The sequence below is a fragment of the Poecilia latipinna genome, unplaced genomic scaffold (assembly GCF_001443285.1).
Source record: "Poecilia latipinna isolate Pla-1442-1.1 unplaced genomic scaffold, P_latipinna-1.0 Scaffold1165, whole genome shotgun sequence".
NCBI classification, from domain to species: Eukaryota; Metazoa; Chordata; class Actinopteri; order Cyprinodontiformes; family Poeciliidae; genus Poecilia; species Poecilia latipinna.
This window is the reverse complement of record NW_015113781.1, coordinates 1-14,260: the sequence shown is the minus strand read 5'-3', so window position 1 is coordinate 14,260 and position 14,260 is coordinate 1. Positions and strand designations below refer to the sequence as shown.

Sequence of the window (14,260 nt, the reverse complement as noted above, 5' to 3'; positions counted from 1 at the left end):
GTCTACCAACAGTTGGTGGGTTTTGAGTCATTGCTGCAGACCTCTGTGGCTCCCTCTGCTCCCCCAGTGTGGAAGAATTCCCCTGACTTCTGCACACAGTCATTATTCTGCAGGCAACACTTTAATAGAAAGAGATGCAATCAGCTGGCTGGAACATTCTGCTAAAAGTCGGTGCAATCACAACATAATACCAGCATTAAGTCTGGCTGAATCATAAAGTGGAGCTTTTTGTTTTGTTTTGATTTTTAAAATGCTACCAAGTTTCTGACTGTTTCTGTTTCGAGCTGTATTGGATTTGTCACATTAAAAGCACAACATTGGGGGTTTTAAATGACAGGTCAAGACAAATTTGAGCAAAATTGTGAAGAAGGAGGAAAACAAACACGTTGTAAAATGAAATATATTAAAAATAAAAACAGAACAATTGGGCATCCATTTGTGTTCAGTCAATACGTCAATACCTTTTGGTGTAAGACTTTTGGGGTATGATTCTATTGGTTTTACACACAGAGAGACTAAAATTTGTATTATTTTTTGTCACAGCTCAGTATAGCTCCGTGATATTGTATGGAGAGCTTTTGCGACGAGACGTGATTGTATTTAGATCTAGGCTTTGACTGGACCAAACACGAGTATCCATTGATTTAAACTACCTCATTTGGAGCAGTGTCCAGTGGAAAGGTAACTTTTTGTTTTTCTTCCATGATACTCATGTTTATAGTGCCATATACCTTTCAAACAACTCTAACTAGCTTCCTGTTTCAGAATAGGATTGGTGCTGAAATGAAAGCGGGACATTTTATTGCCTTTTTTCAGTCCTATCCTATAAAAATCTGATTTATAGAGTGTAGAGCTAGTGCTTGTCCTTGTGTGGATTTGGTGTATGGCTGTGTCTCTGTAGGTTCACAGTTCTACCATCCTCTTTTCATTTTCAGATATTGGACTGATAGAGTTCAATGATTTATGCCTACTTCAGGTGTCAGCTTTTCTTTACATCTTTATTTCCCTTATTCCAACCCTCCAACAATCTTAAGAATGACCCGATAATCAGTAGGGCTCCTAAGATAATTTGAAGAGATTCCTGACATGTCTGGTGTTCCATGAGGACAAACGAGAACACAGTCTGTTGAATGCAACGTGTAGCCAATCGATCACAAAGGAATGTGACGGAAACTTGGATGGGAATTCTAATAAAAAATATTTTTTTTAAATGCAATTGCACACCAAAGAGTCTGGTGGGCATAAGACTAATTTCAGTAGTTCACAAACTATAGTAGTTCAGTTCGTCTACTGTAACTTTTATATTTAGCCAGCCGGTTTGGCCTTTCACATCAAACACAAACCCTCAGATGTGTTCCTAACAATGCACTGTCCGACTGTGTTTCTAAAGGGCAGCAAATCTACAGAAGCTGCTCGGAAATTTGCATGGAATAACAGGCTTTGATATGTCTGACACATATGGTGATGGAGTCATTTTGTGTGAGCAGTAAGTTAAACAGCACAGGGCTAATGTTAGAAAACCCCATTGATCTTCTGGCTCTTTTGTTTTCTCATAAAAGGAAATGGGATCCTTCATCACTGGCGCTCTGAGCTTTATGGCCTAAGATAATAACAAAGGTGTATACTACATCTCAGTAATAGCTGTGGTATACACACAGTCTAACTGATGTGATACTTCTGGTTTGTGTTGCTTGATGGGTGTAATCCTTCCTGCAGAAACTAGTTCATAGACAGGCGTTTAACCCAAGTTTGACCTGGTGAAAACAAGCTAGAGGCTCCATAGGAGCTGACATGTTTTTCTACTGATAATTTGGCCAACAGATTTAGACTTCTTACAGCATTGTCAATTATCCACAAGCTTAAGAATGCAGAAGCCAAAATAGCAATCCAGACCACAACCAAGAAAGTTTCACACTAAGGTGAACTAATAGTTAACTTCAACAGACCTTAGACCTAGGTTTATAGGTGGATGAGAGCTGGATTACACATTCACACCTCCTCAAACAAACCCGACTTTTCAGACAAACAAACTAGAATTGGATAAAAGCGGACTAAACAGGGATGGCATGAATGCACCATTAGTCAGCCTGTGAGAAACCGTCCTCTGCAACAAACAGCATTCAGTCTACATGACCATGGTTAACACATAAACCCTCTGGAGTCAACATGAACTAAGTTCTGGCCAACATTTGGACCAGCTTGAGGCTGAATGTTCTGTGCTTTTCAAATTCAAGGTGGCACACCTGGAAGGATGCAGAGTATATGAATAGTGGAGCACTATTTAAGTATAGGGCTGCTGAATGATGAAGGTTCACATCCTACTAGTGCTATCTGAGAAGCCATAGCTGGTTAATCTCAATGAAAGACCTGGTGATCCAAGAAACTCATGAGACAAGAGCGCTCACAATGGTCTTTGGGTCCAGTTTTATGAAGCTCACACTCTGAGGTAGTGAAAAACCAAGCAGAGTTCCAACAGATGCCATGTCAGAACTGTATAAACCAGGCTACAAGGCAGTGCTGGGTTTCTCACCCAAATAATCCATCACACTGCCTCCTGCAGAGAGAAACACGTTTGTGTCAGTTTCAGAGGCTGACAAATCTGTGGAAGACATAAGGAACTGAGCTAAAGTTTAATGACCACAAACAACTTATTGTTACAGGTAAAGTGACTTGGCCATATGCTGTTTTAAGGTAAATAGATGAATACAGATTCTAGCAATGTGATCAGACGAACATTTAATCATTCCAGTAGCTTCATTTGGAACTAAAGATGACATTTGTTCTTTGTCCTGGTGTACACATAATGAGCTAACTGTATTACCATATCCAGCACTGAAAGCACAGATGAAGTTGTGCATCTGGAACAACTCTAGATATAATTAGCAGACTCTGCCATAAAGGAGTGTGTTAGTAATAAAACCTCTCCATTGTTCAGAACCTTCGTTAGTTACTGCATGTAAACTGCCTCACATGCAGGAAATTGCTAATAAAATATTGCAACTGTGTAGTTTTATGGACTATAAAGGTGAAGAAGGCCTTTTGACATTCAATGGTCTTCAGGAAGCTCAAGTCATCTGTGTATTAGTCAGCATGATGCAAACTTTGTAATGAGGTAAAAGTGATGAAGTGGAAATGTTTAGACTCTGTGTAGCTGAAACAAACTTTAAACCCACAAAGCATAATATGCATCTCAAATTTGAGCTAGTTGACTAAAAGGACTTACTTTCTTTAACTATGTCCTTTGGACTTTTTCCCTCTCTGAGCAAATCCTAAAAGCTAGACTTTGAAATTGCTTACTCATTTGCCTGTTGTTATTTATTAAAGTATTCTGTTTAATTATAGGATACCAGAGGCTGCACTGTGGCACAGTTGTTAGCTTTCAGAAAGAAAGCCCAGCCTGGGGTCTTTCTGCATGGAGTCTGCATGTTCTGCCAGTGCAGTCGTGACATTTAGACTAATGGGTTTCTCGAAATTGACCTCAAAAGTGTGTTTGCAAGCATGGTTGTTTGTCCTGTATGTGTCTGTGATGGACTGGTGACCTGTCCAGGGTGCATCTCCTCTCTCATCCAATGGGGATCAGCTCCAGTTCTGCTCTGACCCGGTAATGACAAGGCGGTATAGATGAAAGGGATGGATAAAATATACAAATTCTCAAATTTTATGGAAAGTAAATAACACAGTAACAGGGGGGCACAACTACATTGTAACTGAAAAAGCTCATGCCTACACAATTCACTTACATATGAGTCATCCCCCTTTAAGACAGATTTGTTGCCTGGGTTGATACTAAGCTAGTTAGATTGACAGTAAGTAAATTTTTTTTGGGTTACATTTTGTTCAAAAGTGGGTTTTATGTCAAAGAATAGTCCGTCAGAAAGGCTATCGCTTGTATCTCTTTTTCTCTGATACAGTTAGGGATTTAGCTAATCCAGAGTATGGAAAGGAGATTTCCACTTGAACAAAATGTACCAGCTAAACCAGCACTATGTGATGAAAGATTACAATAATCCAGGGATTCAAATGATAAGATCTGACAAAACTCTCAGTTATTCTTAATATAATGAAAAGATGTTCTTCCTGAAAAGACCAGATCAAATCTAATGTACAACTACAGCACTATTCTTTTGTTCACTAAACTTTGATGGTTGTTTTGTCATTACAAAATGTTTGGAGTTTTGGTAGTTTCATAAATGACTTTTTCAAGGTTTAAAATGGTGACGCCTATTTTGTACTGACCATTTGTTAATACATACCCATATGGTGAATGCTTGACCACTTCCCCCCTCCCCCCGCCTTTATTCTGTCATGTTTAAATATTCCAGGTAAATGACATTATAATAACTGCTGTAACAAACCAAGGCTGACTGTGAGCGACAGGATTCATGAACTGTCTGGATCAGGTTTTGTTGCCAGATCTGCTATTTACCTCACTCCAGTATTAACACTGACTATGTTCGAGACAGGACTACTATTATTCCTACTCTACATTTAATTTTCTGTGCATCTGTTAAAATATCAGAGTGCAGCCTCGTCCTTCAGGAAAGACAACACGCTCAGTACATGCCTTATTATGATACAGGCTTCAGCCATTCGTGTGGCATAATGAATTTCACTGCCATCCAGCATCCAGAGATTCTCCGAGCGCAGCTGAAAGTCTCTGCCGCGTCGACCGCGGATGTTTCCTGCCATCATTTCAGTATCATTTTAGATTTTTTGCCACTCCTCCTTGCCATTCCCACACATCATCCCAGCACTGCTCTCATCCTCTTCACCGCAGACAAATGGGCACATAAATAGGAAAATCCACACAAACAAACACAAGCACACACCGCCATCACCAGCGCTCCCAAGGGTCTATTTATAGGCTTCATTTGACAGCATGTCCGACTAGATAATAGTGTGAAAAGCAAGCCGATCCTTTAATCATCATCTTAGTTAACATACACGCCTCTTCTGCAGCGAAGCAGCTTCATACTTCACATAATTATAGTAGTTTGCAGCACCTGTCAGTTGGAATACCAGATTAATATGAATGAATACATATCCACCCAATCAGACAGTTTGGCAACAGACTCCTGTGCAGTGTTGCATCCTGCTGTCATGGTATAAGACCACAAAAACACGTAGCATAAATAAATGTGTCGACCTGTTGCATTTTACTCTCTCGTTTTCACCTCATAAGATCAAACACAGTAGCAGTGAGGGAGTGGCAGCAGTTGAGAGGAACAAATGAGATCAAACGATCCACCGATGGTTCTTTCGTGTTTGTTTTATTGTCATCAGGTTGGCATCTCCCTCCTAATTGACAAAAAAGTAAGAAAAGCATTAGGAGCGGCTGTTTGTCAGATGATCAGTGTTAGTACAGCAGATGCAGAAGGCATGTGGACTGCTCATAAAAAATGTGATTAGTAGTAGAAATGATTCGGGAAATTGCTGCGCCTTGCTTTATAAGTAAATGACATAGGAAAGAGAAAAGATAGAACTCTGAGGTTTTCTTTAATAATTTTCAAAGGGCATTCTTTTGTTGGTTTTAATATTTTTTTTTGGCTCTAGTGGCCTTTATTTGACAGAAATGTGACAGGAAAATAGGTTGTCAGAAAGGGAGAAGACAAGCGGCAAAGGTCAACAGGCCGGGACTCAGACCTGTGACGGCTGCGTCAAGGACTGAGGAGTCTGTACATGGACCCCACGCTTTACCGCAGTACCGCCGCCGCACCCATTTTGAAAGAAAATTTAACGTTGGTAAACATAATGAAATTGGATTTTCACTGAATATGTATTAAAGCCTTTTATAAAACTGTTGATATATATTTTAGCTGATTGCAGTTTCTCTTGAACAGCTGCTGCTGTTCAAGAGAAACGTCCACTCAAACACCCTGTTAAGAAGATACAAGAGCAGCAATGATAGTTATGTAGCAGCTCATATATATAAAGTCTTGCTCTCTCTCACTGTTTTGCCTGAATAAACCACAGATGTCTCAGTAAATACAGTTTATCTTACTGAAATCTTTGCTATACATCTAGGGTCAGATTCAGGAGTATAAGATATTTTTATGCAAAGTTTGCGTGGATGTTTAAAATTCCCAATAGTTATTCTTAAAAATATACACACACATGCACGCACGTACACCAACACACAACAGCGTACTACTGATGTAGCAACCTAGTTAATCGCCATATCAGGTCAGCCTTTTATGTTTATTATGCTTGCATGTTTGATCATCTAAAAGAAAGCTGCCTGAACTCTAAAAGCAGTGATTATAATTAAAGTGCTACTGTATCTTTTTCAGCTTTTAGTCAGTGATACTGTATCTTCCCCACAGTAATGACTCACTGACAGCCAGCACCAGAACATCCATTAACCCTGCTTGCCTCTGTGCTCCTCTGCAGCACTGACTGCTGACGTGGAAAACATTTAAATGCAAATCATGGTGATTTCACATTTTTCAGTAAATAGAAAACATGAACAGGTAAAGAAGCTGCTCGGTGTTTCCACCGCCTTCCGGGGTCACAACTTCTAATAAAGAACCTAATCACACAACCTTGTCTTTCAGATTCACAAACATGCCTGCAAGTTATACAATTTCCCCTCACTAAATCACACATGAAGCTGAGCTGATTTGCATGTTTTGTTACTTTCCGCTCTGTCTCAGGCTGCTGTTTTTTTTATATGAGAAGGAAACTGCAGTTGTGAATGCAGTTGCTTTGATAGCTACCCTCTTGGTAGTTTTATTTTTGCCTCTGCTTTCAAGATGTATAATCTCAGCATGTCAGTCACAGTGATGCTGCCCCAGTACATCAGGAAGAAAAACACTCAGAGGAACATAAATGGAAAAGGGTCTGGCAGAGATAAAAAGATGTAAATCCAACAGAAGGAATCCACAGTGAAATGAAATGCACCTGTTAAGAAAAGAAACGTGACTAAAAATTGCCCAAATGTCCAACGCAGGTAAGTAGAAAACCACACAAGAAAAAAAAAAAGTCATACATACTTAAAAAAACAAAAGTCAATAACAATATCTATCCTGATATACGTGATCAATATCAATAGACAATACATTTAATAGAATATTCAATATTTAATATATATTCATTGAACTGCGATCCAGAACCACACACACAACTAAGAACTCACTCACTCTTTGGTTAGCTAGCAACAATTTGTTGTGTAATTTGCGCAGCAGCAGTTTCAGGTTTTGCCACTGTGCTGCTTAAAAACAAACAACAATGGTGTGGAGAGAAAACTGGATAAAAGAAGACTCTCCAGTCACATATCCAGTCACGTTGCCAGTTTGGGAGTAGTTCAGATATTTAAAACAAAAACTAATCAATACTTATTTATATTGATTGATATGAAATGCTAATATCGTGATGCGTTTTTCAGCCATATCGGCCAGCCATGCTACTTGCACTTTTAACGCTGTAGCATGCCAAACAAAGCAGCCATGGGGTCTTTGGTAGTGACAAGAAATCACACAATACGAGTGCCACAAACCTCATATATCATGCACATATGTGCACAACGGCTACAAAATCAATGCTGTTGTGAGATACAGATCACAGCAATTAACCAATTATATTACTTATGTTCAGTTTCTTCTATGCAAATGCTTCACTCACCTCAGGATACTATACACTTGAAACTTAAAGGGGAAACTAACAGCATCGCTTAATGTCTACTTTATCTGATCGCTTGGAGGCATTCATTGCATTAAAGTGATATACTCAGAAGGGCGGCAAATTCTTTAATAGGAAGAGAAAGAGAGATGAAATGGAAAAGTAACACACTCAGCCATGATGCAGCCGAACACTATGACTAGTATTGATCTATAGGTAAATTACTCAGAACACGAGAACACAATAAATATAATTCAAAGACATAACAGGAGTAATTGATTTACAAAATCCCCTTCATTTATTTATTTATTTCCTATTGCTGTGTGTGTTTTTAACTGAATGCATAGAAATATAGGAACTAGTGTGAACGCAGCTTTAAAAAAATGTACTGCTGGTCACATACACTCACCGTGAGCTTAACTTCAGTTGGTAAAAGCTTATTTGATGACTAGTGAGGTGAATGAAGGTTGAATCATAAAACTAACCTTTTAAAATTCATCAGATGAACGAGAGTATGATCAGACACGTCATTGAAAAGATTGCACCATTCACCAGAGTTGCTAGACAACATACAGAAGGTCAGAAGAAACAGTCTTCGTAATGAAAGCAGGTCCAAGTCCAAGGTCTTTGCTTCAATCAGATCTGTTGTGTTTTATGTAACATTTCAAATAATCCAGAACTTGTTAACTATTGCCTTATCAAAGCAGTATTTGCCAGATTTAATTACCTCTGATCAGGAATGCTTACTTTCCTCTGCAGAGGAACAAAGCCATCATCCTTCTCTTCATTATAGAAGCTAAATAGATTACATTTCTAATTCACTTAAGATGGAATGAATAAATGAGTTTTTAATTGAAAGTCATGCAAAACAAAGCCAAGCACTGATTATTTGGACCTTTTGAGCCTTAACAGGAGACATTATTTAATTATTTAATGTCTGACTGATGACAGGTGTGAGAAAAGCTGCAACTACTCACCTCCTGTTCACTGTCGGACAAAATATAAGGTTTTACTAGCTTATATGTTTGAATATCTTGTTGACTTTTTGACCAAAAAATTATTTAGTTTTGAAGGTATGAACAGGGAATTCAACCCGGAACTAATGAGATGTATTATTTTGATTAAAGTGCATGTTGCTAATTTTATACAGCATCAGATTAATCACTAACCCTTTGACCAAGAGAAGCCAACCAGTGTTTTTTAAAAGTATGTCGCTAAATATTGTTGAAATTTTACCTGCTAATAATCATAAAACCCACTGGAGTTCTTGGGCTGTAACCACTGAAGTTATACTGGGTGAAGGAGATCCAATTTAACTCAACAGAAACATTTGCAGCAGGGAGAGTGGACATACATTTAGCTAACAGAAACTACACTGTTGCTAGTATTATCACTGTAAACAAGAGATAAAATAAAAAAAAATAAAAAACAGTTGAAACCGTCTCCTTTTGTCGATTCCTTTTAACTGTAAGTCAACATTATCCTTACAGTAAAGCTGGCTGCAAGGGGAAGTTAGAAAAGTATCAGCTTAGAAATCCCATGAGTTCTTGCTTCAGAAAGAAATGTTAACATACATAAAGCAAATATTTTCTGTTTGTAATTCCTTAGTAGAACATCAAAAATATCTGTCGTCAATGTCTGAGAAAAATGTCTTGTGTGTGTCTGAATCTGTGACGCATTCAGCCCGAAGGCTCACAAGACTGATTAGTTTCCTTATGGTGACATTATGAAAAGCTTTATTTTTTTGTTCACACTATGTTTTTGAAAGCTGAGAAAAGTTCAAGTAGCAAATGTACCAAAAACTGAATAAAAAAAAACAACAGCAACATTAATTTCTGAACTTTTTCAGGGAAGCGATAATGACTGCAGAGAAGGCATCTTAATTTAGTATTCTGTAATGGAAAAGGTTAAGTATACTCATGCAGCGTGAAAATGTCAACGTGTTCAAGTGTGTAGCAGACAGATTACAGGTCACTGGTCTCCCATAGTCAAATTAATTAAACCTTTCAGGACTGTCGGAGTATCCACTGAAAACTGCAGCATGTAAATAAATCATCACGGCAACCAGCTTCCAACAGTTTCTTCATGCTTTATATAAACTTTATATAACCACTATAAAATTCTTATATTCGGAGGGAAAAGCCAATATGAGTTTGAGTGCATTCATTAAAAGTAAGGTAGCTAGCACTTACACAGCTATGTGTTGCATGAGATTGGGCACATTCATTGCACCAATTGGATAATGAGAACACCAGTGTTTAATTTACATTGAGCAGTGTGTTAATGGAAATCTGACACTCTCACAGGGAGGGAAAGAAAAAGAGAGGGAGAGTGAGAGAGATGGAATGTAAAGAGTAAAAGTTGGACCAAAATGGTAGCCATATGTAGGTAGGTATGTAAGGTACCTTTCATAAAATATACCTGTAAATTAGCTTAACGTGAAATAATTGTGCCTTAATGTTAATACATACCGTTAAATAACCACATACCTTGATCCAGGTCAAACTCCTCCGTAGTGCTGACAAAGTGAGGTCGGGAGTAGAAATTATGAGGCCCCGGCTGCTGGAGCCCACCCAGGCTGAACAGGCTGCGCTCGTTGGTAGCGCAGCATGAGAACGCCCTGCGGCTCGGGATGCAGGGGAACCGAGTCCAGCTCTTCATCTCCAGGTCGAAAGCCTCCAGTGCCGTTACTGGCATCTTTCCCTGACGACCACCTGGAGGAGGAGGAAGACTTATAAAAACATATTTTCTTTTTATATTAGACATAATGTCATCTTACACTAATGTAAAAAAGTATTCCCTCTTTCACGCATTTCCTTCTGATTTTTTCCTTTTCTGTTCGCTTATACATTTCAGATCATCAAGTAAATTCAAGGTCAATATGAAGATAATCTGGCAAAATACTAAATGTGGTTTCCAAATGATGATATTTCAGTATTAGGAGGGAAAACGTATCCAAACCAGCCATGCCTGACCAATCGTCCTCAAACCTCGTGCCTGCTTGTGAAATCCAACAGACGTCAGCTGTTTGTGAAAATTGGCAATCAGTCTTTTGTGTCACTAGCTGCGTTTCCATTATAAATATGCAAAAAAGTGTTGCTGATATTCCACTACTGTTGAAAAAACACAGTTTTGCAATTGTAAGTGTTTTCATTAAATAAGAAACGCAATTAAAATCACATGTGAAAAAGTCATCAGAAAGCATGTCGCTCCATCATCCTCCAACCACTTTCTGTCATCTTCATTGTTTTCGGCAGCAGTAACATCCAGCTGTTGATCTTGAGATTCATGTGATGTGAAAAAGTGTATTTATTGCAGTTCTGCAATATATATCTGTTTCGATACAGCCAAAACATGATTGTTTTTTTGTTTTTTTTGTTTTTCCAAAATTGGAGTTTTTCCATTCAGCGTGTTTCCGTATAGTCAGTGGAAACGCAGCTGTAGATTTACTGGGGTTCTAAAGCCTCGTGTATCGCTGGATTAGAGTATAAAAAAGTGTCATCAAATTGTGGTGTACCTCATTTAAAACCGAATGAACTTCCAAGAAGGTTGGCATTTATTAGAGTAAAAGTACAAAGAACAGCTAGACAACTTCTGCCACTGCTACTGCTTGAAATTTCACTCTTTATCGTCTTCCACTGTCACTTTGTTTCAGTGGCATTTATATCAAAATCTACCAAGCATGCAGAACAGCTTTGAGACCACATTTCATTTCAAGTTGAAGAGCAAAGCGCAGCAGCAGGGTGCTCCCCTAGGAGTAAATAACTAGGGTTAGTTATTTACCTTCATAAATCATAACTTAACCTTGGAAAACTCTACTACAAAGTAGTATGTTAATCAGGCATTGAGCGAACAGGGTGGATTTTGTGCAACAGAGAGGGGAGGAGAAGAACTGAGGAAAAGGTGCTGAAAGGTAGAAAACACACAAGATGCAGTTGCTAGGGGCTACGAGATAAGAGAAAGATCAATGGAGGGTAAGAGGGAGCAAATCACAGCAAAAAAGGAGGCAAATGAGGGAGTGACAAAGAAATTGCAGAGAGAAGTGGCTGAAAGAGGAGAATGTGGAGGAGTGGAAGAAGAAAGTGGAAGGGGGTCAGCTGGAGTGGGCAGGATAACATGGAGATCAATACTGATAGTGAGACAAAGAGTCAAACTGAGTGGGAAGCATTAGCGTGAGAGAAAGGAAAGAGATTCAGAGAAAAAGGATCGGTTGAATGCGGCAGAATACTGTGGATGTGAGCACTGTGTGAATCAGCAGGTTATTCGGATGTTAGATCAATATTCTACATCGAGACTTTTGAACTGCTGCCAAAATTATGCATACCTCTCTGACTTTTTCATGCTTTGTTTGTGCATTTTGGGAGATTTTATGTGAAAGATAGAAATTTTGGCGCAACAACACAATGGACCTATAATTATTTAGACGCTTCACAACATCCACAGACTTTTGTGACGCCAAAAGAACAAAGTACTGTTTGTACCTTTAACCCTTGTTGCTCACCTGTGTGAACCTACTGAATCGCTCACAGTGCATTTCTAAGATGATTATAGTGTTCACTTTGTATTCTGTCAGCTTTTGGTCGTTTAACCTCAATGCCACACCGTGTTCATGAAAGGAGAGAATTTCTGAGAGATAAAATGTGTTACGGCCATTTATGGCATTAAAAGCCTTCATGCCGTTGACCTTTGCCACATGTTTTCCCTGTTTCTCCCAACCCACTTTCCTGTCTGATTGTCAAATAAAGGCCACTAGACCTGACAAAACCTTTAAAAAACAGACATTAACATATTCAACATAATTCTGAAAATAAACTGGAAGCCAGTAAATGCTCCCACGTATTGGGGTGTGTTGTGCGTATTCTATGAGCCACGCAAACTCTGCATGCACACTTCACAGACAGTTAAAATTTCATAGTTGAGCCAGCCAATTACATTTCTCATGACAAATTCCTTTTAGTTCCCCACAGTCTGACTGAATGCTAGTAAGTCTGCAAGGTAGTCGGGTGTCTAGCCTCGTTTCTTCTCCATCAGGGCTGCCAACGGCAGCACAGAGAGTGGCAGTCACCCCATGTGCCCTGGTGACAGCCGGGTGTTGCATGCATTACAGCTTAATGTAGAGTGTTTCCTGCTTTTTTCAGGTTGCAACAACTAAGAAGAGGAAAAGACAAAGTAAACAAATGAAAAACAATGATAAGATTCCGCTCGGTTTCAGATTCCATCAGTTTATATTAGAACAAAACAAAGTTTGTGCAAACATTCTGCAACTTAAATTACCAGTTTTAGGCTAGCTTAGCTGCCTGGCTTTTTCTTAAATAAATAAATAGATAATTATTCAAAATATAATTTTGTGAAATATTAAGCTGAGTAAAATTGATTTTTGAGCATATTCAATACATTTAAAATTGCCAAGACTAGGACTTGTAATTAGAATTGATATTTTTTCAGCTCCTCTAATGGAAACCGCTGAAATTCAAAAGCTTCTTCTAAAATTAGACTGAAAATTTCTGTATTTTCATTAGCTTAATTTATTGACACCTCATGTCGTGCACATTGAGGATAAGATCATAGACAGCACTGTGTACTTACACTGAGGAAGTTGATCCTTGAATCTGACCATCATCCCTGACCTGAAGAGCCATTCATAGAAATTGAGACCATATTTTCTCGGCTCTCCCACAGTGAAGCCTGATGTTTAAAGGGGCAGTATTATGTAAAAATCTACTTTTTTCAGCTTTACATCAGGTTGTGATGTTATTCCCTCATCACAAACACACCTGGAGTGTTACTTTGGTTCTTTCAGGTATTTTTGAGAAATCCTTTAATCTCCCGTGGCAACCATTCAGCTGTGTAAAACGCCTGGGTGGACCTAGCTCTGCCTTTAAGGCTGCAGTTTCCGCCTCACAGAGCAGTTGTTCCCTGCAACTCAGCTCAGAAATGAGCTAACACCTGGTGGAACTGTTCATCTGCTGATCTCATTGTCTGAGATACTTCTCAGTGCAACACTTGTAAAAATAATGTTAAAGGACTAACAGAGGAGTCAAGTTATGATAACTTCCTGAAGGCGGAGTTTCAGAAAGGCCCAATTTCAAGGCTTTAAATGACAAGTAAAATTTCTTTTAAGCCATATTTCATATCATATCTATGACAACTGCAGGAAACACAGTTACTTGTTTGTGCTATAAAATGACACTACGTTCCTAGCAAACACATAATACTGCCCTTTTAAGTCAAGTTACTGAAAAGTGGTGAAATTTAAACCGAAGGGGGTTCAGACACCCACTGATCCTGAAACGGCCCCCCAGGAGCAGCAGGTGAAGAAACAGCGTGAGTGCACCAGATAGGAAAAACATTTCACAATCACAATGCTTAGCGGTGGAGGGGACGGCAAACTGAAGTAAGATAATAATGGAGACGTAATAATCAGGATTTGCGGTTATGAAATTAGCGGCATAAATATCCCCATAGATTTGTAGATAAACAGATTAGATCATCTGTATACCAGGCTTGTGTGAGCCATGACTCCGAGGATGCACTTTAAACCAGCCATCCTTCTCTGCCTTGTGCGCTGGCCGGGCATCATTAACTCCACTGTTACTAAGATGGATTAGCTTCCTGAGCTCATCTCTCTACATTGTTTTTATGG

General features: G+C 38.9%; 1 protein-coding gene across 1 annotated transcript in view; it reads right to left on the bottom strand.

The window, feature by feature from the left end:
* The window catches only part of LOC106960193 (kelch domain-containing protein 8B-like), a gene marked incomplete at its 5' end in the record, with an annotated part of 37,556 nt that extends 27,225 nt beyond the window's left edge, over positions 1–10,331 (bottom strand). Inside the window, one exon of the mRNA XM_015053166.1 lies at positions 10,107–10,331. Coding sequence (XP_014908652.1) covers positions 10,107–10,331 — 225 coding nt within the window. The remainder of the gene's footprint in view (positions 1–10,106) is intronic.
* Positions 10,332–14,260: the final 3,929 nt, after the last annotated feature.